A 25,807-nucleotide genomic window follows, 5' to 3' on the forward strand; every position below is an offset into this window, starting at 1 on the left:
ACTTCAAGACACTGTGAGCTCATTCTGCATAGATCGGACCACCAACAGCTAAAATTTATAAAGTTGTATAGTTGTAAAATGCAGGTAGATATTGTAACTTTCACTTTTCGGATGACCAACACCTCAGTCCGCCGCGTAACCATGAAGGATGAAATCTTCGAATCGTCAAGAGAAAAATATAATATAAAAACCGCGATAAAATCCGTAAAACAGTTTTATTTGAATGTCTAACATTTGCGTAAATATAAGAAATAACACCGGTCAACACGATTTTTGAGTCTGGCTCCTGAATGTGAAATTTTGGTTTCTCCTATGTTACAAATAAATAAAAAAATAACTGTTCCAATCAAAGTTTGCTTTTGTAGAAACTAGAGCAATTTTACTAAGTTTCAAAAAACACATACAAATTTTTATACTTTCTCTGTAATTTTATTTAAAATTACGATAGAAAAAGTTTTTCTTGAACATCAAAATCTTTTTTATACAAGAATTATGACTAATAATAGCCAACAAATAGAAAATAACAAAAAATTATGTTCAAAAATGTTTTTTTTTAATGGATCTTTTATGTTTGTGTGCGTATTAATCCCTAAATGTAATCTCCCACCATACTCTCGTTCTACTGCCCTTGGTAATGTCGTTCAAAGTCCATCACATCTTGGTAAAAACGTTCTCCCTGCTCCTCTAAATAGGCACCCATATTATCTTTAAATTTGTCCAGGTGAGCATGTAGCATATGGAGTTTATGGGACATTCTGCAGCCTATCAATTTAAAACTTTGAAGCATAGTTTCAATTAACTCTTCATAATTGTCGACTCTGTGATTTCCAAAAAACAATTGACTACTGCTTTCTGACGCTTCCAGGATTATTTTTCATGAGCAATAAGGAATTTTGTGAAATCATCGCTGCTCATTATTTGTTTTATTTGTGGTCCAACGAAAATACCAGTTTTAACTTTAGCTTCAGATAATTTGGGAAAAAATCTCTTTAAATATTCAATAGCTTCAGAATTATGATCTAGAGCTTACACAAATTGCTTCATTAGCCCTAACTTGATATGTAACGGTAGCATCAATATTTATTTAGGCTCTACTATTGGTTTCACTTTTACATTATATTTTCCAATTTGAAATTAACACAAGCACCGTGACGCACCCATTTCTTATCTTGATTCCGTATTTTGAGGTTATAATAAACTTCGCAATGCTTCAAAATCGTTGCCAAAGCTATTTTTTTACTTCTTACTTTAATAAATTCATACAGAATTAATCAACATCCTATTTACACTTACTTGGTGCCATTTTCTAACCAAGTACGACATAAAAGTCGGTTGTTACAACTCAAATATACTTTTTTTTAAATAGTAATTAACTAGTAAACACTCACTACTGCCGTTCAGACATAGTTCACAATTTGCAATTAAAATGATCAAAATGCTACCGCCTATTGCTCATAAGAATCAATTAAAATCTTCAAAACGTACTTATCAACATAAATCAGACAAAAGCAAACTTTAAGAGTTAAAAATGGATATCCGAGTGTTTTTCGATGTTTGGAATCAGAATTCAAGCATTAGAACAGGGACACAAAAAAATTTTTTTTTTTGTCGACTTGTGTAATCTATACTATTATATAAAGCTGAAGAGTTTGTTTGTTTGTTTTAACGCTCTAATCTCAGGAACTACCGGTCCAAACTGAAAAATTATTTTTGCGTTGGATAGCTCTTTGTTCGTGGAGTGCTATAGGCTATATATCATCATGCTATACCGAATAGGAGCGGAGCAGTAATGGCTAATCTCAGGAACTACCGGTCCAAACTGAAAAATTATTTTTGCGTTGGATAGCCCTTTGTTCGTAGAGTGCTATAGGCTATATATCATCACGCTATACCCATTAGGAGCGGAGCAGTAATGGCTAATCTCAGGAACTACCGGTCCAAACTGAAAAAAAACTTTTTGCGTTGGATAGCTCTTTGTTCGTAAAGCACTATAGGCTATAGCCTCCTATTATACTCCTATTGGGTATAGCGTGATGATATATATATCATCACGCTATACCCAATAGGAGCGGAGCAGTAAAAGCTAATCTCAGGAACTACTGGTCCAAATTGAAAAAATATTTTTGCGTTGGATAGCCCTTTGTTCGTGGAGTGCTATAGGCTATATATCATCACGCTATACCCAATAGGAGCGGAGCAGTAATGGCTAATTTCAGGAACTACTGATTCGAACTGAAAAATTATTTTTGCGTTAGATAGCCCTTTATTCGTGGAGTGCTATAGGCTATATATCATCACGCTATACCCAATAGGAGCGGAGCAGTAATGGCTAATCTCAGGAATTACCGATTCGAAATGAAAAAATATTTTTGTGTTGAATAGCCCTTTGTTTGTGGAGTGCTCTAAGTTATATATCATCACGCTATGACCAATAGGAGCGGAGCAGTAATGAAACATGTTGCAAAAACGGGGACAATTTATTAGTTTTGAGAGCGTCCGTTGTGTGCGCTGCGCAAAATGGTTAAAGTTATGCAACAATGATGTATGACGGGATTGTTCCTCTTAAAAAGTTCTAAAAAATATATTATAAAACAAAGTCCCCCGCTGCATCTATCTGCCTGAACGTGTTAAACTCAAATCTACCCAACATATTAAGATGAAATTTGGTATGGAGACAGTTTGTGACCCTGGGAAGAACATAGGCTCCCGGGAAACTACTACTTTTATAACGGAAAACTTTAACCTAAAAAACTTTATAACGCGAGCGGAGCCGCGGGCAAAAGCTAGTTATATATAAAAGGATTTATAGAATTTATAGATTCGTAGTTCAGAGGGCTAAAGCTACATACTTCTTTACTTAGTTAAAACCTTTACATCTTAGGGCCGTATTAATAGATGCAACTGTTTCGCTTTGAAGTGCGATACCAGATGAGACGCTGTTAAATTAATATCGGCATCTTAAAATAGTCCTATTTAATAAACCCATATTAACATCAGCTCAGATGATATCTTAAATCACAATATGTGACGGAGCGCCGACTCAGTTGGGAACAAGCTCTTCAAGGACAGCTTGTTTAGTGTATTAAATAGTTCAATAAAGCAAGTGTCGACTTGAGATTTTACTCAAAAGTGAAATTGATTTTTTATATGGCCCTTAGTAATTTTAGTATGTACATTCCCTTGGGAAGAACCATAATTTCCAACTTTAATTAAAGAGGTGTAATGCAATAATCCATATGCAATAATATACACTCATGGTGGAAAAAATACAAAATAAATTCACTCGCTTTCTATATAATAAGCAATATGGTGTGTACCCTTATTATCCTTTGATGTACCCCAGCCTGTTTGTGATAGGTATAGTTGGTTACTGCAAGCTGGAAGTGAGGACGGATGTTGGGCTTGTCAAATTAATATTTAAAGTGTGGCGCGGGTGGGTCCACCTGCCGGAGGTGCTCTCCGCGCTACAGCTGTGCGTGCCGAGCGGCCGCGTCAGCACTCGGCGCCACCTACCACTGTTCCGCCTTCAAACACCGCGAACAAATATTCTAAGGTTTGCGCCCTTGTCACGGGCCATACAATTGCTTCACTATATCTCAGAACTTGGATATATTTATATGTAACCTGTCAGAATTCACTGAAATGACTCATAAATATATTGAAATAAATTGTTAAAATTAAATCTGTATAACATCGCATTACTTTCAACTGTTATGGTGTTATAATATATGTATAAATAAATAAATAATAAATAAAAATAAATATGTTATATGGGCAATGGGCAAGTGTATAATACATTTAGTGTGTTGAGAAATAAGATACAAAATATCATTACAACGAAGTCCGAAGCATTACTAGTTTTAAATGGTCGATAAGTTCACCCAAGTGCATTAACAAACAATTATAAAGAGTACCCATACGTAGTGTCATTCAAAACACCTAAAAATGCTATATTTATTGTTATAATATACCTTAGAAATATTTTTTCGACAAACAAAAGGTATAATTGCGACAGTACAATGAACCCCTTCTATATTAACATATCACTTATTTTGTTACGTCTTTACAATCTTTACTTCAAGATAACGATACCAACAATAAAGACAGCAGACATCTCAACAAAACATAAAATGCAAAAACGTCACGCGAATATGAATGAACAAAGCGTTGAGTAGTCGACAAAGTAACATTTTATTGAAATATTTTTTAAGAATGATGCTCTTGCTTGCATTATTTTCGTATAAATATGTCAGCAGGGCGTCCGTTATTTATCCCCGGCGTAGTTTTGGGTTGTATCGAAGTGCGTAGTGTTAAATCGCATTTATTTTATTAACGCGGTGATTCGGCTTGACGAAGATTGATTTATATTAATATTCGTCGAGCCGAATCACCGCGCAATGTTTTTACGTAGCAGGCGAATTGCTGGCAAATTAAAGCGATTCGATTCTATTCGATCTGGTGCGGCAAGACGACCCGTTCGTTATATTAATATGATTGTAATCATCTATACAAATGCGAGAGATTATAGGGCATTTAGATTTAGGTCGACGTGTGCTTGATATAAAAAAGTCTTATCTTACTTCTTACTATCTTACTTCCTATATTCTCTTAACATATAGTATGTAATTTCCTATTTTATAATATTATAAATGCAAAATATTGTGAAAATGTTTGGATATTTGTTAGAAATAAACGCAGCAACAGATGAAATTTGGGACATGGGTACATTATGTCCTGAATTAACACGCAGGTTACTTTTTATCTCTGTAATTTGCTCCTATGGGAAGTAATGGAATTTCAGATTTACTAAAAAATGGCGCTGGCCACAGCTGACATGATGACTCGCTATAGTATTTTAGGTACTTTTGCAACGTAACAGGCTTTACGCAGACGAAGCCGCGAGCACACACCTAGGTTTATGATAATTTCGAAATGTGTAAAATCATAGGCCAGAATGGAACTTCTACTTTAATACCAATAATTGTCTAAAATTTCGTTTTCAGTGAATGATTTGATTTTTTATGATTAATTTCTTTATTTTCTAGAGCGTTTTTTAAAGATGTTGAGTGTACCTCAGTTATTATAATACCTATTTGCCAAAAATAGACTTAAACTACAAAAGTACGCAAATACCAAAATATCTTGAAATATCCTTAAAAAAGATCCAATAAATGCCTACCTGAGAGCCAAGCGATTCATCAATAAGAGAGCAATATCGCCTGTTAAACGCTGTCTTCCTTTTTGATATGGGCAAACAAAATGGATACTTCACTCATTGTTATTGATCTCGTGCGGTTACTCAACGATTGTATTTCTATTTGATAAAGATTTATATCGTCCAAAAATAGTTATTGTGGTTTACTTATTGTATTTTTATTTTTCATTTAGTAGCAAAGATTATTATTTATTAAGTAATTATGTTGAGCAAATCATGATCCAATACATACATAAAATATACATTTTATTTTATCACCATCGGAAGTTAAATGACGTTTATGAATTACGGAAGTTTTGAATTCCTCTAACATTATTAAAATACATTTTTGAATATTCGACGGGCTTGTCGGCCACGTAGCCGAATATTAGGAAAAGTATTTCATACCAGTACGTAAATTATCTCGATGTGGTTATTTCGCTCTACGCCGCGCACAAAAAGAGTTACCTAGATACGCATTAAAATACAGAAAAATATGTTTTCTTGCGTCATAATATTTCACTTTCAAATTTTAATTATACGACAATTTTGATACGCAAGCTTTTATGAGATACTTTTTATATTCATATTATACAAACATTAATTATATTCTACTTTCATAATTACAAGACAAGTATATTGTAATATAGTAAATAAATCTACTTATTTTACCAATTAACTGCCCACAATAACTATTCGATATTCGGCCGAATCTAGATATTTGGGATTCGGCGGAATAGGATAAAAGTAGGTAGTTTGGATAAATACCAAATATTTCGAATATTAATTTCAAGTCTAATTTGAACACGATTATTTCGAACACATCTTATAATTAATTAAATCTTGCAGCATTAAACTTTTTAATTTAGTTTAAAACTTAACAGCGCTCTGTGTTATTTTCTACATTAACATTGTAATTAAAACAAAACATGTTCAAAGTGACACACAAGAATTGTTTAGGAAAGTCGGGCTTCCTAATTACAAAATCACATTACACACGCACAACGTCTGAATTACAAAATTAGAATCCTAACTGTCGCCTTTGAGTAAAAATGCTATTATCTTGCCATCTCTCTAAAATTTTATTCAGATGCTAAAACTAGCGAAAATACTTTATTTTTGACTGTGTTACATATTAGAACAGGTAGGTACCGTTTTTTTCTGATACTGATAACTGCCTACGTTTTTTTAAGATTTATAACTCATAACATTTTATCGGTTTACATGCCAAATTAATTTTAGTTACTATTTATAGAGAAAATAATAAAGCCAATAGAAACATTTTTTTTACAATATAAGTCGGAGATTGAGGAAGTGTGTCATATGGCGTTAAGAGATTTCCAAACTCTCACGCGCCTTTTATTCCCAAAGAGGGAAACAGAAGCGCAACTAAGGCATCCACTTTTACCATGTATATTCCTTCTCTTGATGGGATAGGGACGAGCCTATCGCCATAATTAGCACAAGTTCCAGACTAATTTTATTTGATTTATATACAATTGTACAATAATGATAAAAGGATCACATCAGTGCCAGACTTAAAGAAAACTTCGAGAGATAGGAAAAAAGAAGACGATATTTACGTCTTCGTTAAGATGCCACTTACAAAACTGTTTAAAAATTACCATGTGAGAAAGAAAGAAAGATAGATGTATATCATCGTTTTTCGCCGTAATAACTGCATATATAGACTATGGATATATTTGTATTGGCTTTGATTCCCTGCTCGAGCGACACATTATATGAGTGATAACTATTGAAAAAATCTGTCTCATTAACAATGAGTTGAATCCATCCTCGACTATCAAATAATATGTAGAATGCATGTATCAAGGCAAACAAAAACAACAGATGAGACATAAAATTTCATAAAAACTATATTGTTACGTAAATTTATTTTGAGAAATTCACATATATTTTATGATAATGCCTCATTATATTTACCCGGGCTTAGATCTTTGAACATAATTAATGTTAGACAGTCGGCTGGGTACAAAAACTAAGACAAAACAAATACGGGCTTAGGTGGTAGATATTACAGTGTTTTATGAGGAATTTGTAGCGCTTACCAATATGCGTGCGATCTACTTAAAATACTTGCGAATAAATTATAGAATATAATACTTATAATTTATTACGGAATTAAGGAAAACTTTTTCTATATCCGAAGAATTTGGCAACGCGCCAGTGATATATGTGAAGAACCAAGTTTATAGCTTTATAAGGCGCAAATACCAATCCCGATGAACTTGCGTGTGGTTTTCGTGTTGAAACAAGTTTACCGTTAATTGGAAAATTTTGTAAAAGCCGCTAACTTTTGATTGTGAATTTTGTCATGCAAATGCTTTTAGTATATGTTAAATCCGCTATTCTTACTGTTTTAAATATAGATAACATTTAATTAACAAAATTATATCGTTTTAAGTTTTTCTATAAATGGGCCACATAATTTATACTAATATGTAAAGTTGAAGAGTCTGTTTGTTAGTTTGAACAAAAATAATAACAGGAAGCTACATTACTCCTGACTGCCTCGGTGGCGTAGTTCTACTGCATGCACGGTTGACGGTACGGCAGCGCTCTGAGGTACTGGGTTCGAATCCTGGGTCGGGCAAAGGGATATTTGGGTTTTTCTGCTCAGTATCAGCCCGGAGTCTGGAATTTGTGCCCGATATGGCGCTAGGCTTGCCCCCTATCACATTATGGGACGGAACACACTTGGCGAAAAGTGGGTGCTCTTGTGGCGCCTCTGCATACCCCTTCGGGGATAAATGCGTGATGTGTGTTTGTGTTTTGTTTGTGTTTGTACATTTACTCGTGAATGCTACGGGCTACTTTTCATCCCGGAAAAAAACCATGTGGGTGCAACCGCAGACAAAAACAAGTAATATCTTTATATAAGGTATTAAATTTGCCCCAACCTGTATGTAGGACTGTATTTGCTAGCCGTCAATTTATTAATCTTTCAGCACGTTTGTATAATGAAATAAACAAGATTTTAAATATATATCCCCTTGAACTTTCTAAATGTAAAAAAACATTAACAAATTGGTTAAAAGCTATGACACATGATGAAGCCGAATCACTTATCTCCAAATATGCTGTATAACCATGAATATGAAAGTTGCATTTGGTTGGACCGAAGTCTGGAACTTTAGGTTTGTTTGGGTTGTTTTGCCCTATTTTCTAAAGTATTATATGTATATATATATAGATATATAAACACAGGCACACACACACGCCCACTCTCATACACACACATACACATACACACACATACACATTCATACACACATATAACTTTGAATAATATTATTGTAGGAGTGCACTTTTCAGTCAACATAATTATTAATGTATATCGCAGATATGTGAGAGCGGGATCTCCTGACACAGGCATTTTTTATGCCTACTAGGAGGCCCCAATCTTTTCCTCATGTGTTTACTATATGTTGAACGAAATAAATATTTTTCATTTTTCATTTTCATTAAACCTGAATAAAAATATTATAATTTTGAATAGGGTACTGCTTTATTATCTCGTGCTTATTATGGAAGTAATGAATTAATGAATCCCTCCTAGCCTGATTTCGACCACGGCGGCCAATCTCAACGGAGATCAGCCAGGTACGCCTGAGAAATTATAGTGCATAAGTGTATGTGCAATATACAGGTGCAATCTTTGTTCCTTCTCTCTTATAGTCCGGTGAGACGTCAATCCGACATGACCAGAAAGCAAGACCAACGGCTTTACATGCTTTATATGGAAGTAAACTATTCTTGTAGTTAAATTTACGGTTTCGAGTATGGACTCGACGAACATATAGATTTTTGGTGATTTATATATTTACAAAAGAAGGAACAGACAGAAAGTAATTTTTATAACAGTTTTTAAAAGGTATTTTATGCAAGAGTTCCAAGTTTTGATAATTTATGTTTGTCAGCCAGCCGAAAACGTGGCTCAGTGTCAAGCCGAAGAAAATTCCCCTGTCAAGATTTAATTCAAATAAATTAATGGTAGTAATGAAAACTAGCCTGCTTCTATTTTTATGATAAATAATTTGTCTGTAAAACATATAATGATTGCCAAAAATTGTATGTATTTTATTTGGTGCATATCCGGTTTAGAATTTTTCTACCCGTTTTTTAAAACAACAATAAATATATAATGTGTAGATTCAAAGCGTTAAGCTCACAAACGAAATACAAGTTATGACGCGACATTTTAATATAAACTTTTGACATAAACAAACTATTTTAATCTTATTTAAACGTTATTTGTGAAATACAGTCTTCGAAAATCCAGAGTTAAATAATTTTGTAGTAAAGTTTTCTCATTTTGTATTTTTGTCTGAAATACTTAATAGCGATTAAAGAATTAAACACATACGCCCATCACGCCTAAGGGTAGGCAAACTTACAACCAGGGACCCTGTTTCGTCTGTATGTTCCAACCCATGATGTGATAGAGAATAAACTTATAGCCATATGCATAAATTCCAGATTCCAGACTATATTAATGTATCTTTCAAACTTAACTGATATAAATTGAGCAGTGATAATAAATCATAAGCGAGCTTTCCAATAAAATAAGACAGAAAGACCTGGGAAAACTGAAATCGAAAAGTTTCTTACCAGACAATAATTGATAAATGATATCTTGAATTAACTTTGGAAAGATACATTGTGGCCTTCCTTGTTACTTTGTTACGTAAACTATGTTTACTACTAGGAAGAAAGGACATGACATATATTTTGTCACCAGAGCCTATAAAATAATTAAGTTTATCATATCTAACTTTTAGTCGCAGCACTGCTCTGGTAAACTTATTTTGATTTATAAAATTTTGGAAATATGTAAAATGTTAAAGCTTAAAAATACCAAGTAACAGTACACCGTATTTCTTATCCCTAAACTATAAAATAAACTGATGAAGTTCAAACGCATGAATAGATGTTCATCAGATCAGCTTTCGAACAAAGAAAAACTGTATCAAAATCGGTCTATTCATTTAGTGGCTACGGTGCCACAGCCACACAGATTACAGATGCAAACATTAGACTTATAACACCCCTCTTTTACCGTCAGGACCAATAAATTTAAAGCATAAGGCCATCTTCGTTCTTTAATCTGAATTTAATTGATTCAAGTGCCGTATATGCAGAGTTGCTTTTAATTGTTACTGCAACGTGCTATAAGCTGAGCTTTAACAGCTTATTTAGATAAATTGAGCGCGTTTGTCTCTGTAGCCAGATTAAATAGATTTATTTCAATTATGTTTATAGCTGAGGCTTTAACATTGTTTGAATACTAGACAACCAAGTGTCCCTTATTTTGTATGAGCTAATATTAAATAATTATGGTCCATTGGTTGATGCTAAAGAATCAACTAACATCTCCAGGAGCCCTCAAATAGCGTCCTTTGAGCCATACAGTATTGCTGGACATGATACGCATTGTGAGGAGATGCCTCACTTTGAAGTCCCAACCACCGGTGGTTTGAGTCTTGAGCCTCGTCATACGGGGTAGTTCATTTTTTTCATATTTTATATGGATTGATGTTTTCACAGATATACATAAAAATGAAAAAAAAAAACTCTCAAAATAAAGAGTAATAATCACCCTAATAGAAATGCGAAACTAATTCATTCTATCACGATTTCATTTCTAATAAAATAGATTTTGATATTTGGTATGAAATTACCTTTAATTCTAAGAAATATTTTTAAAATATGTATTGCAAATTGAAACCCACACAAGCTAAACTACGAGCAAAAGGTTGTACGTACGTGCAAAAGTTGGTCAAATTCATAAACGCCGAAATTGTTCGGTGGAATTCGGCGAATATGGCACATAGATCATGTCCCGGTTACCATGAAGGATAGTTTCGATCTCGAAAATTCCTGAAAACTTCACAATCGGATTTTCCTTTCGAAGAAAGGTATTTTAGGCGGGCAAAACTTGTTACTTAAACAATTTGTATCATAGCCCAATAAAACATGATAGAAATAAATACTTTTGCCTGATGTTGTAGTTGATTTCGTACGCGATACAATTGCTCTGAAACGATGTGCACTCGAAACATTTGCACGTCAGTTTCTCGTAGCAACTGTTTTGCATGTAGACAGTAGTATTAATTAACAGAATCTAAATGCCTTATACGGTAATAATAATTCACATGGAAATTAATATTTGACTAGGCTTTTTTATGACTCCGTTTATGTTATTTTATTTTCAGATCGCCACAAGTTCCACAAAATTGATAATATATACATATACATTTTATATACATAGAATTCCCCTCGAGTTGTTTATCGCTTAACAACATATTAAGGTTATAGCTTTTCATACATTTTGTTTCACCTTTAATCTGGGTAACTAACTTCTTTACTTGTCAATACTTGTTTAGTTACCCAGATTAAAGGTGAAACAAAATGTATGAAAAATGGACCTTAAGCTATAACCTTAACGTTGATCTTTAATTATTTTGTCTCTTAGTATAGCCTACTTGTATTATTACAATAAACACTAAAAGAATATAAGTCTAATTAAAAACTATATTCGTGAGAAAAACTACAATATTCCACGTCTATCGAATTCGAAATGAATCTTTGTTTTCTCAATAATTACTTATTCCAAATGTTTCTTTTATCCCTCTTTTCATAGATATAATGAAAGAATATTTCTTTTCAGGTAGCGAAAAAGTATTCAAGCCCGAAGTAAGACGACAAGAAAAATATTTCACGCCTGATATGAATAGAAGACGTCTCATAGACAGGGCAAAAATGAAGTCTCTGAGAATGTCTGTGGTAATCGTCGCAGCGTTTTTGGTGTGGTGGGCGCCTTATTATGTCATGATGATTATTTTCACATTCCTCAACCCCGATAAAGATGTAAGTATTTAGCTCTTAACTAATAATTTATAAGGTTGTTTTTTCTCGGTCTTTATAAAGGTAGTAATATTAGGACACTATAATCTATGTAACTATAAGTTTTATGCAGCTTTGTACAACTACAATGTACATTTTGATGAGTATTATGAAGCCTTTGTTCTTTCCAATTACAGCCAAAACTTAGAAACTTACAACTTCAATAAACATTATATTTAATGTCTAACCGACAAAATTCATTGGAATACCACAAAGCATACCTAGTAATTTGTTGTACGAAACATTAAATTCGCTACGGCTTTGTTTTGTACAAATTAATTGTCCGAAGCCGTTGTCCGTCTAGCAAGACGGGCTAAATGAAACCAATTAAAACTTCCCAACATCTTCATATTTAACGACTATTTCATAGCTTTAGCTTGGAGTACTTGAGATGTCCTCGAGGATATGTAAATCGAAATCCTTTCGTAAATCTTAATTAAAATGGCTTCGAAGGATTTATTGCATTTGGAGGGTTTTTTAAATAATTAAAAGAGATTTTTATTAAACTTTATTTCTATAACATTTATTACTATCTAGTGAATAGAATTATTATTTTTTTATAACGATAAAACATACGATGTGTTAACTATTAACATTAAAAAATATTAATGGCAAAGGAAAAAAAATAAACAAAACTATTACACAATTTTTTGACCAGGAAAGAATTTATATAATAATTTAACTACCTTGCCATCAATTAACTTAATAACCGTAAAATAACACCATAAAAATGTATACGTATGCAAAATTTTAAAAAATCTAGTTTGCGATCTAAGTGGGCTAGGTTAATCTTTAGTACCTTCTTTATAGATAAAAATATTCTCTTTCACTGTAAATTCAAATAATTTTGGTAAATATTATAATTTTGAAGTAATTATTCAAATACTTCTAAGTTGTACATTTTTTTTACATCTAACACATCTAAAATTACGTGTTAAATGATACAAGTACAGTTAAGTTACTTTGCACCTATTAGTTGTCTTCATATAAATTGATATACATAAAGTAAAAATATTATAACTCACCGGCTACAATCGTGATTTACATACAGAAACAAGCAGTATAATTTATCTGGTAGTAGATTTCTCGTATGTGAGAGTCCGCCTAGGTAGGTAAGTACCACCGCAATGTCTATTTCTGCCGCCAAGCAGCAGTGTGTAGTTACTATTGTGTTCCGGTTTGAAAGACATTATAGCCAGTGTAACTACTGGACATAATGAGATGGCGAGTGCAGTGGAATACCAAGCAATACTTTGTAATTCAAGGTGTTGGATGGTGTTTCTACTGTGTATGGGCGGTCGTATCGCTTACCATCAGGTGAACGGCAAGCTCGTCTCGTCATTCAAAGTAATAAAAAATATGATCTTGCTTTGCGATTATAATTAAACAGACGGACTGTCTCGGTGGCGTAGTTGTATTTCGTGCCCGGTTCGATATAGCTTCTGAATTCCCGGGTCGGGTAAAGTGATGTTTTTCTGTTCAATATCAACGTGAAGTCGGGAATTTGTGCCCGATATGCCGATAGGCTTGCCCGTTATCACGCCATGGGACGTAATATACACGGCGTAAAGTGGGCGCACCAGGTGCGTCTCTGTCTACCTCTTTGGGGATAAAAGGCATGAGTGTAAGGTAGTGTATATATGTACCTCACCATAAGTAAAATATGTATAAATAAATAATTAATAACAGATAAAGGTATTCCTAGAATAATTTTTAGTTCAATATTCCTGTTTTCTCTTTGTTCATTTTAAATTCAATTCCCATACTTCTTACTGCAAATATAAACAGTCACATAGACATGCATATGCATTTGTATAAAACATATTAACATTAATTATATAAAGTTTTTCTGAAAAATTACCTTTCTGTATATCGTTAATGGTAACAACCTAATCAAAGTTCCATCTACGGTCATAAGATTTAATATGCGCCTCCTATCTAGATGGCTTCAATACAAAATTCGTTAATAAATACAGTACATTTTTCACAGAAATTTTGTAATACTGAATAATTTTTACTTACTTTTATGCGTACGTTTAGATAATTTATATCCGACATTTCTCGCATCTTGAAGACGAGTATTTCATCACGTTGAGGAATGATGAACTTAAATAAACGAGTATACGTAGTTAATAAAGGAAAACACACGGTTTATTTAAATACAAAAAAGCATAATGAAGTTGGATTACTTTAATTTTCATCTTATATTAGAAATGAAAGAGAGCTCTCTAAAAAAAATAATTGTGATGAAAGTATTTTAAGAACTGAATAATGAGATGAGGAAATATCTAGCTCCGCAGGAAACGAAACACTACGACAGGCCATAAACTGTTACAGTTTATTAAGCATAGGACGTCCCAACGACGCGCTTGTGAGGCCGAGATAAAATATAATGTTATAGAGTTAAGCTGTATAAAATAGAAAAAACGGTAAACAGGATTTTTTATATGGCCACGGAATAGTGAACCCTTGCACCTGATGGTAAGTGGAGAGGCGTCTAATAGAATGTTGACTGACCAGAGATGATTACTCTACAACAGTCGACACAATTATGCCGGCCTGTTGGAATCGGATACACACAGGCTGATCCCGGAACGCGACACACTTACGTGGGCCACTATGGCGGGTTTTAAAACCTTGTGTACAGTGGTCGCTATCCGGGCGCATATAAATATATCCTATCACCAGGAAATATTATTGTTGCCTAATGTTTTACTTACATACCTACAAAGCATCACGCCTGTTTCCCTTTTCAGGGGTGATCAGAGGTGTAACATGTAGCATTGTTGAGTCTGTGGTTCTGCAATTGTCAAGTAGAAGTGACAGCTGTCAAGTGTGACGGCTGACGTTTTAAAAAGAGGCAGCCCTCCTCTCCTGTGCCCTTCGAGGCCCCTTATGATTGGACCATTGGTGTCCATGGCTGATTTTATTAAATATAAATAAGAGTGTCATTTATCAAAGTAACCGTGATACTACATGGCGCATCCGGTACCCACAGTTCGCCAGCTAAGTCACATGTAATAGAGAGAGAGGGCCTATTGCCACTGGGCACAATTCCAAACTCCGAACAGGGCCCTTATTCTGTATGATAGTGTAAACGCGTAACGCGGCCGTGTCATGTTATCTTCGAGAAATGTGCGTGGAATGGTATTCTGTAAGCCAAATTTCTATAGTCCTAAACATGATGCGTTGTGTTACGTGCTTGTTACGCACTGTCAAAATAACGTGCGGGATAGAGAATGATACTGAGCAGAAAAACTTTATATGACTTTGCCTGATCCAGGATTCAAATTGGAGACACGTAAGTTGTCTAACGAGCGTAGTATTATTGTTCTTTTAAAAATAGCTTATTATACTGCCTCAGTTGCGTAGGTTTCTATTCACGCAATCGAGGCAAAAATAAAAATAAAAGCTATAAAAAATTAACAAAATAGAAAATATTTATAAGAAGAAAATAAAACTGATGCATCAAAAAATAAAAAAAACAATGAAGCGAGTGTATGTTGTCGAATGTCATCGTATGATTTTACTAGATACTGATTAATCTTAAAATACTTATATACTACATGAAGAACAGCCATTTGACTTGAAGTCTTCCCTACATCAAAACCACATTAAGACTCATCCATTATCTAAAGAAGTTTCTACAATTTTCACATTTCACACGTATAACATACTTTTGCTTTTCGAAGATATTAGAACTGCTACATTGCTCCAAATCAGTCATTCAGTGTTATCATTTAGTTTACTAAGTTCTGTATTGATATTTCATTTTCGTTTATAGCGTGATTTATTGGGATTCCTAAGTTCACTGTTCCAAAACAATATTCAATACTTATACTTTAGCGGACGTCAAAAAACATCTTCATAACAAAATAAACACACATCACGCCTTTATCCTCGAAGGAATAGACAGAAGTGTGCGCACTCTCTATTCGTAATACATGTTTCGTCCCATGATGTAATGGGGAAAATAAACTTTAACTATGCAGAAGTCTCAAATTGGCTAACAAATGAACTGCATATGTGGCTTCCGCGGATATTGATTCCTTCTCAACGAGAAAGTTTTATCAAAAACAGAATCCAGACCGATTATATAGGCCTGTGTGATGTGAATCACGATGAGGGAATTTATTCTATGCCAATAAATTCCACGTGTCTTGTTCAAGGGTTTGTTTTTATTTTATACTAGCTTTTGCTCCCGCATCAGAGTTTTGCCGGGATAAAAATGCAGCTATATATTTTCCCGGAATAAAAAATTACCGTTGTCCTTACCAGGGTCTCAAACTATCTCCATGCCATACTTCATCGAAATTCCTTTCAGGTTTTTGAGTTTATCGCGTTTACACAGACAGACGCGATCGGAGGACTTTGTTTTAAGAATAATTTCGTAACGTTTTTTAACATATAATTAGACTATAATATCATTAAGTATTATAGAAATATAATACTTAGGAATGTTACTAGCAAATTGTACCAATATAGTTAGTAGTACATCAATCACTTGCATCAAGTCGAGAAGGTAAAAAATGGTCTCGCTTGCACGTAATATAGGTAAGGAGGTGAGCCAAGCATGTCATGAATAATGAATCTGGAAATACAGACAAGATATTTGAATATGTTAAACTATGTTACATCAGAATATTATCCTTACCTGGTTCTTTCATTACGTGCAGTGAAGAATAATATGATCGCGTGCTTTTATTGATGCCATAGCAAGGTTTAAGCTTTTTTTTACGAAAATAATATTTGTGAACCTTTATTATCAAACTAATATTGTAATAAAACTATTTTGCAATTTTTTTCGCGATTTTTTATATAATAGTTTTCTCCCGAGGTTTCGAAGACTTTGCAGCCTTCGTGGTCATGGGGCGGACTGCAAAGTCTTCGAAACGTCAAGAAAAAATAAAATATAATGATCGTGATCCAATCCGTAAAATACTTTTATTTCAACGTCTAACATTTACGTAGTCGTAAGAAATCAATATGAATATAATTGTTTAAACGTAATAATCTATAGTAATCTGCATTGATTGTAAATAGTTTCCCGCTATAACATGCCATATTATGTCTAAATTTCGTTCTGCAAGACTGAAGTCGCAAGCATAATAATATCTAGTAATATCTTGAGAATGTATGCTTAACCAAATATTAGGTATGATATATGTTCCGTCGCCGAGTTTATATAGTTTAAAGCTAATACTCTTTAATACAGAGTTTATAACGAAGTAGACTAAATAATTTGGAAATGAACAAATAAACGAAACTAAATTAATGTATCGTATACATTGCCTTTCAGGTATGTTATAATACTACATGTATTAATATTCTAGGACAGTCGTTCTCAATCTTTTTTATCCAGGCTATAAAACGTCTTTGTTATGGTGCCTCGGGTCAAAATGTAAATTTATTAACCTACTAGCTTCCGCCCGCAGCTTCGCCCGCGTGGATTTCGGGTTTCAAAATGGAGAAGGTGCTCAATTTGTCGGGATGTTTTTTTAATTTATGGTGGTATGCAGGTGGTCCGATTGTCCGGTGAGGGTCTGATGATGGGATCCTGGTGAAATTTAAGGAACTTTTAACCATTAAGGTTGCACACGAAATGACGGAAGCTTAAAAAATGGAGTAACTTCTCCCGTTTTCCCAACATTTTCCATCACTGCTATGCTCCTATTAATTGTAGCGTGATGAAAAGTATACTATAACCAGCTCAGGAGTATGAAAAATAATTGTACCAAGTTAAGTTAAAATCCGTCGAGTAGTTTTTGTTTCTATAACGGTTATACAGACAGACAGACAAAAATTTACTAATTGCATTTTTGGCATCAGTATCGATCCCTAATCACCCCCAGTTATTTTGGAAATATATTTCATGTACAGAATTGACCACTCTACAGATTTATTATAAGTATAGATATGCAAAAGTAGCTCAAAAATTGTCCATAACGAAAACATGCATTTTAAAGTAAAACAAAAGAAATAATATCGTGAAGCCAACTAAATAACTAATGATATATTAAATTTTGTGACTTCAATTTAGTCGGGTCCGCGATATCACTTTTGTTGAGTTTCAGAACGCGACATTACATTATTATATTCTGTGCTCCAACGCACACTGCTTTGATGTTAGGAACACACCTACATTGCTTAGACAACAGTGAACTTTATACAATAGCAATAAAGCTCAAATTGACTCTACGTATTAGTTAGAAAACGTTTGTATGGGAAATAGAAAAATGCTGTTTTCAGGATTTTCCCGGCAATTATTCGAATTTTTCTCACCTTTTAAACCTTCCCTAGACCTCCACGAATAATTCAAGACCAAGATAAGATAAATCCGTTCAGCCGTTCTCGAGTTTTAGCGAGACTAACGAACAGCAATTCATTTTTATATATATAGATTGAAATAAAATATTTTACGGATTTTATCTCGATTCTTTACGTGGTCACGGGGAGGACGAAGACACGGAAGCTGCAAAGTCTTCGAAACGTCAGGAGAAAAATATAATATAAAAAATTGTGATGAAATCCGTAAAAAACTTTTATTTCGATGTCTAACATTCACGTAAATATAAAAATTCATTATCTTAATTACGTCTCTATAAACGTACCAAGGTCTCATTCCTTGGATGGTGGAGAGGTTCTGTACAAGAGTCGACTCCTACGAGGGTTACGGTTGTACGCGCTTGCGCACCCCGCGACCAACGATATTAGAGAAAGAGATTGGAATGGCGGGGTTTTAGTCGGTAGGACGGTTTATACCCGCCAGTCCAGCAGAAATCCACAAACAGATTTCCCCATGTTAAAAAAGGTGTCTGTAAAAGTATTAAAATTTACGTTTCTTTTCATTTTAATAAAAGTTTTCCCATTTTTTATAAACATTTATTTTATTGTATTTATTTATTCATTACAAATACAGGCTTAGTTCGCATACATTATTTGCTAGTGGCTGTCAAACTAAGCTGCGTTTGTATCTTTAATATATTCCATTTTATTAATGTAATGTCAAATTAAATAAAATGTATTCCATTTTAAGTTTAAGTTGTTTGATTTTTAGATTTGATAAAACACTTGGGAACCGCTGAAAATTGGAATTTCTGACCGTAGGCGATAGGCTCGCATAGCGATAGCTACACAAAAAGCGAAAATTTGCCGCGCAAACTGTCTATTCCTCTGGGTATAAGGCGACTTTGTTTGCGTAACAATATGTATTTAGGTTTCCGAATACTTTTTATGATATATTTATTTCTACTCTTACCTTTTTATACTTACTGAAAAAACACTAATATAAAATATAAATCGATAACAACTTCAAATTTGAATATATATACATTACTTCAACAGCAGAAAATGCTATTAAACTCATTAACAAATAACTTTCTTTTCAGCAAAGTGAAGAACTTCTCTCCGGGATATTCTTCTTCGGCATGTCAAACAGTCTAGTCAACCCTGTGATATACGGGGCGTTCCATTTGTGGCCAAAAAAGAAACGATCTCACAGACATAGCGACAGGTAAATATCAGTTCAAAATAATAAAAATTTCCACCGTATATTTTTTTATTCTCAGGTCCTGTTTCACAAGATTCAAATTTTATTTGTCAGTTTTCGTATTAAACAGGTAATATAGATAGTACTAATTGAGTATCATTTTTTTCGAAGCATAGGTTAGAGTGTGGCTTTTCTATTTGGTTTGCTTATATATTTGACGAATAGCATTTACTCAGAACTTGTGAAATAGCAGAACCAAATTTTAGTACTAATACAAAGTAATATTTACTTGAACCAATGATTAAGTGTGACGAAGAAGTGCGAGATGAAGATAGGAACCTTTAATATATAGAAGTGATTATAATAAACAGCATGATACTCGTCTTTTACTAAGATTTTATAAACAAACATTAGCATCATTTATTACGGACATTAAAATGAAACTTAATGTACTTTTAAAATTATCATTGTGACAGAGAATTCATAATTTCGTTATGCTTCCAAAAAAAAATCTAAATGAGTAGGTATCTACATAACTTGTTTAATACGATAACTATCAAATAAAAATTCATTGAACTTATGATGATTATGAAACATGCCCTTATTGTGTTTATTATCCATATTTTAATTCATTGATATCATTGGAATATAAAAATATAGAACACTGGGATTCCTTTAAATGCCACTGAAATTATACGAAAACTGGGAATTTTTAAGAAAATTGGATAACCGAAACCGGAATATCCTTCGTTTTATAGGCGTTTAAAGGATGTCCATAAAGGGGAATTTCGGTTACCAGTGTCCATAAAATTGCTGTTATCTCGCATCTTATATTTTAAAACGATAACTTAATAGCACCCTTTAGCTAAATATAAGCTGGAATCGTAAAACAATATTATGTTCTCAATGTTACGAGTATTTACATAATATTGTCTTTATATTATTGCGATCTAGGATATGATAAATACTCAATAATATAGGACATTTTGAATTATATGTTTAGTCTAAACTTTTTAAGTAAGTACATCTTAGTGTAGAAAATAAATAAAAAAATTATTCAATTTCAAATCTAAAATATAAAGAGGGGAAAAGTCGACAATTCTTGTCATTTCGTGGGAGCAAATTTGTGGGAATATTACCTAAAGAGTGATTATTACAATATTATTTATAGGAAATTTTATTTTGATTTTAAGGAAAATAAATTTTCAATCATAAATATTGAAGCGTAATTGCGGGCATCTTACTTTATGGTTTTAATTGTAGCCTTAATAATTTATTGCAAAGATGTTTTTACTGTTTGGAAGGAATATAAAAGTACATTACTAATTCATATTACACCACTATTACTAAGTAATATTTTTAATTAATATTAGTTATATAATCAAATTTCCCGATGAATTAGGAGGCAAATAGCCGGATATGCATAGATTGCTAATAATTATAATTAAACACTTGTTAATTTGGTGAAAAGGCTAGCTATAGAATAGGAGTAACAGCAAACTGTGACGTCCTTGAGTGTCACCGGCCATCGCGCTGCGTGCGTGAGAAAGAGATAGCGTGATAACTCCACCACACCTCTACTTTTGCTCACAACAATATTTCAACTATGAATAACTGGTTTACTTTTCAAACAATTGTGAAGGTGATTTCACAAAATAAAATCTGTTTTATATTTTTATCTGTCCCATAAAATAATGTACGAACTACGAAATAAAATTTATTATATCAAACTACCCTATTTGCTCCGTCTGATCAGGGATATGTAGGTAACGATTTTATTTACAATTGCAACCAATTTGATTACAAAGGCATTATGGTACATAATTTCAAGGATATAAGGGTTAGGAGCACAGTACCTGTTTTATAATTTAAAGTTTTTACTGTTTATTTCTTATTCGATAGCCTCTCATAACTCGTACTCGTAAAACCTTTTTTTCTACAAAATATCGTCACGTCAATGTCGATATATCTCGTTTTCGTCGTACGAAACGTTCTGTATTCATAAACTTTATGCCTTAAAACGGCTGTCTAGCATAAAAACCAAATCTCTTATCACGTTGGATTTATGTCTCCTTTTCTTATAAATCGTCTGAAAAGTCGCTATACATCTTTATATAATAATGTCTATATCGATGTGATTTATTTTCCAACTTTTAATACTTGGAAAAAACCTATATCGGGTGGATGTCTTAAATCAATGGTAAATGTGTACTAACGATTAACATCTTGTAATCTTTACCACTACTGTGGTTTAATAACACTACGAAGTTCTCGACTGACATACGGCTACCCACTTCCCATTCAGACATAGTTTCCGCTTTTATAAAGCACCCTGATAGATTGCTTTAGCCCGCTTGCAAGTAGTATATTTATTAGGTCACCAGCTTTTACACGCGGCTCCACGCGCGTGCAAATGATTTTCGGAATAAAAATTCCGTTATATATTTTCCCGAGACAAAATACAACGTCCTTTCCAGGGTCTCTATCTATCTCCATTCGTTATTTTATCGAAAACGGTTCAGCTGTGAAGGCATAACAGAAAAATAGAATTATATTCGTATTTATTCTGGAACAATCGGGCACAAATGAGATCAAGTTCAAATCATTTGGAATCCATAAGCTAAAATCGAATTTAATAAGCGTCCTAGACCATCTCCTATACAGTTTCAAGTAACGCCTAACCTATTGCTTGGACGATAAAATCCTTCATCAACCCAATATCAAGGAAATCGCTTCCCAATACCCTTTGAGGCATAAACTAACATTTTTATCGACAACGTGGATCGCCAAATGAACGCACGTGGGATTCTGCGCTCATTTGTAATAAAAATGTAATCGAATAATCCGCGACAAACAGGATTTTTATATGCTAAAAGTTACCTTATTTAAGATTTTTTCTATGAAAATATACAGTTTCGTATATAATTATGACACTCGAATACTAAATTTATTTTGATTATATTAGGGTAGAGTATCGAAAACAAAAAATATAAAATTTCTCCTTGGGGTTGCTGTATTTATATATTGTTTGAGTGTTGGCTCTTGAGCTAAACACCATAACGGGTTCTGAGGTCAGTTGGGACCGCAATTTATCTGAACCCGTTGAAAAGTGTCGTACAATACCGTGATAAACCTCCTTTGCCCAAGTACTTACGAATTGGGTTAAAAGGGTTTATAGACCATAGTCATAGTCCTATTGGCAAGTATTGCAAACATCCGTGGATAACAAAAACAACCATAGCTCTCGTTGTATCTCAAATATCATACATAACATAAACATACATAACATCACGCATTTTATCCCCGAAGGGGTATGCAGAGGCGCAACTAGGGCACCCACTTTTCGCCAAGTATGTTCCGTCCCATGATGTGATAGGGGGCGAGCCTATCGCCATATCGGGCACAAATTCCAAACTCCGGGCTGATACTGAGCAGAAAAACCCAAATATCAATTTGCCCGACCCGGGATTCGAACCTAGGACCTCAGAGCGCTATTGTACCGGACGTGCAATACAACTAAGCCACCGAGGCAGTCTCAAATATCAGTAATAATAAAAAGAATTTTGTGAGAGTGTTGTTTATTGTGTATGTTAGTGTCTTCGTATGGCCATTATTGGTTACATAAAATATCCATGTTCCATTGTATTTTTAGGTTTTGATTAAAGGCAAACAAGTAACTCACGGCGTGTCAAGTAGAGGAAAAGGAAGTAACATATCGGCAATTAACTAAAGAAAAAAATATACTGCCAGTGTTGATACTGTGTAACAAAAACATTTGCATATTTATCATCGAATCTTAAAAACTTTTAACAAAAAATTGGGATGTATGTACACATAAATATGATAAGGTTTAAGAAAATATTCTTTAGAATTCAAAGATAATTTCCTTGCAAGCTCACAGCGCATGAATGAAGTTTATCGTCCACCATTGTAGCTTCAAACCTTAGAAGTAATCACAAAAATATCGTCATCCCGCCAACCTACACTATAATGATCATATTAGATAAACGTACGAGTATAAAAAATGACCAGCCACAAAATACCTTCATTTCTTATTTATATAAAGTTATAAAGCATTTCCAGCAATATATTTTTACAGGAACCGCGAACCTCGATTAAAGTAATGTAAATATCATTAATTCGAAACAAATAATCATTGTATACATTTAGCAGTTACGTTTTGGTTCCATGGTGATTAATCACCACTGTTTATTACATAAACATTTTGTTAATTATAGTGGCCTGAAAATTACACCTGACATTTTTATATTGTCTGAAGATAATATAAATTATCGTTTTCTTTTTTGTTTTAACCGTGACTAGATAGTTCTAGGGCCCGTATTTACAAAAGTTGCTTAGGTAAGAACGGAGCAATTTTGTGTTAATAAACCTATTTCCCCTATATCTCAGTGCTTTCGCCATGACGGCCTTTGCAGTGCGTTCGTAGGGCCGCTGAGATTGGCTGATATTAAGATAAAATTTTACATTAGTTGGCTGTAGATTAACAGAGCTGAGCAAAACCAAAAAATAATATAAAATGTTTCGTTTCTATGCGTGCAGGCTCACTATACGTTATGATAGTATTTTTTTGATTATTTGAGTATTTTTGAACGTAATATTATTTGAATTAAAATACATAGAATCGAAAGGTACATTTTACTAAAGTTTACCTGATTTTACATATAATCGTTTTTATTTAACTTGATTTTGATAATATTTGCCCGGATTTACAGTATAATTTATAGAACAATATTGCGAATTCTATAATAGGCATTTGTTTCCAGAGAATCCGGCGGTCATCATGCGTCACTGCTCAGGCGCGGAGACAACAACACATCATCAATCCGACTGACTACCATTCGCTCTTTGCGATCCTCGGCGAAATACTCAAATGGCCACAACATAAGTTTATTATAACCAGTGCGGAACAAAGTGGACAGAACTATACGCGAAGAGAGCTTCGCTCATAGCGATGTGACCACTGGAAGAATAGACTGTGCAGTGTGTTTGGAGAGGCAGAGACTAAGGAAACTAAACTACAGAGACTATTGTATATAAGTGGGAAACGTGTGTGATATAATTGATGGATGATAAAACGATAGAACTTAAGTTAGGCTAAACGATAGTATAGAATAGCTGAGAATGTTAGGCTTTGAAAATTTGAATGTTTACAAAGCAAGTGGGAATGTGAAGTATTCCAAAATGTTTTATTTTATTTGCTTCGTACTGTTACTGATAAAATATATCTGCTCGTGGCTCCTCCCGCGTGAATGTCTTTTGTAAGGAAAATAAGTATCGCAAATTATGTTAATTCAGTAGGTACTTAATATTGTTCCACACATCCAAATCTAATTTAATGTTTGTACATTAACTTATAACAAACATGTAAACATACATACGTCTTCACGAACTTACACAATTACAATGTCAGTAGGTAAGTTCCAAAACCGTAGATTCATACTGATAAACTCATTTACATAGCAAATACTGTACTTCGAGATCGAAATAAGGAACTGTCAATTTTGGAAATCAGAGTAGATTCAGGCGTAATTCATGTTTGACGTATTAAACTTTGGACTTATTTTCCATGAATCGCTTCTAAAAAAAACATACTGGGCTTAGACTCAAGGACGATATTAGTATAACATTTTTAGCTTTAAATCTGTACAATAAAATCAAAGCGCTAACAATTCTGCATTCATCAAATCTAGTCAACTAAACTCCTAATAATTGCCTATATGTATTTACGTTTAATAATCACGCTAAGTATACATATTTTACAATTTTGTATATAAAAATTAATGTTTTGTAGTCGTTCGAGAATGTAAGAATAAAGAGATTAGTAGTTATAAAAAATTTATTTTATTTACCTTGACTTAAGTCAGAGCCTTTTCAATGGTAAGTACCGTTTGTGGTTAGCTTCAGTTTTTTGTGTATTGGACCCCGCAGTCAACCCCGGGGAAAACCTGCGAATGGGTTACAGGAATCCCTCAACTACAGGGCTCTGGAGGAAGTTTGGAAGGGGATATCTGAAGAAGGGAATGTGGGGAAAGGAAGAAAAGACGAGAGAGAAGACAAGGCTAGGAAATGTTCGCGAGCCCACATAGGCCTCAATGTGTATTTACAACCATGAGGTATATAAAAAGAAAGCCCGGAGTTTCTTTCTGCCTTTCTTCTTCGGGTAGTCATCACTTAGG

At 33.6% G+C, this 25,807-nt stretch overlaps 1 protein-coding gene across 1 annotated transcript in view; it reads left to right on the forward strand.

The window, feature by feature from the left end:
- The window catches only part of LOC115447773 (gonadotropin-releasing hormone receptor), a 36,764-nt gene extending 11,865 nt beyond the window's left edge, over window positions 1–24,899 (forward strand). The window contains exons 3-5 of the mRNA XM_037436581.1: window positions 11,886–12,085; window positions 19,510–19,634; window positions 24,395–24,899. Of these exons, the coding sequence (XP_037292478.1) occupies window positions 11,886–12,085; window positions 19,510–19,634; window positions 24,395–24,527 (458 nt within the window). The 3' untranslated portion in view covers window positions 24,528–24,899. The remainder of the gene's footprint in view (window positions 1–11,885; window positions 12,086–19,509; window positions 19,635–24,394) is intronic.
- Window positions 24,900–25,807: the final 908 nt, after the last annotated feature.

The sequence above is a fragment of the Manduca sexta genome, chromosome 8 (assembly GCF_014839805.1).
Source record: "Manduca sexta isolate Smith_Timp_Sample1 chromosome 8, JHU_Msex_v1.0, whole genome shotgun sequence".
In the NCBI taxonomy this organism is placed as follows: Eukaryota; Metazoa; Arthropoda; class Insecta; order Lepidoptera; family Sphingidae; genus Manduca; species Manduca sexta.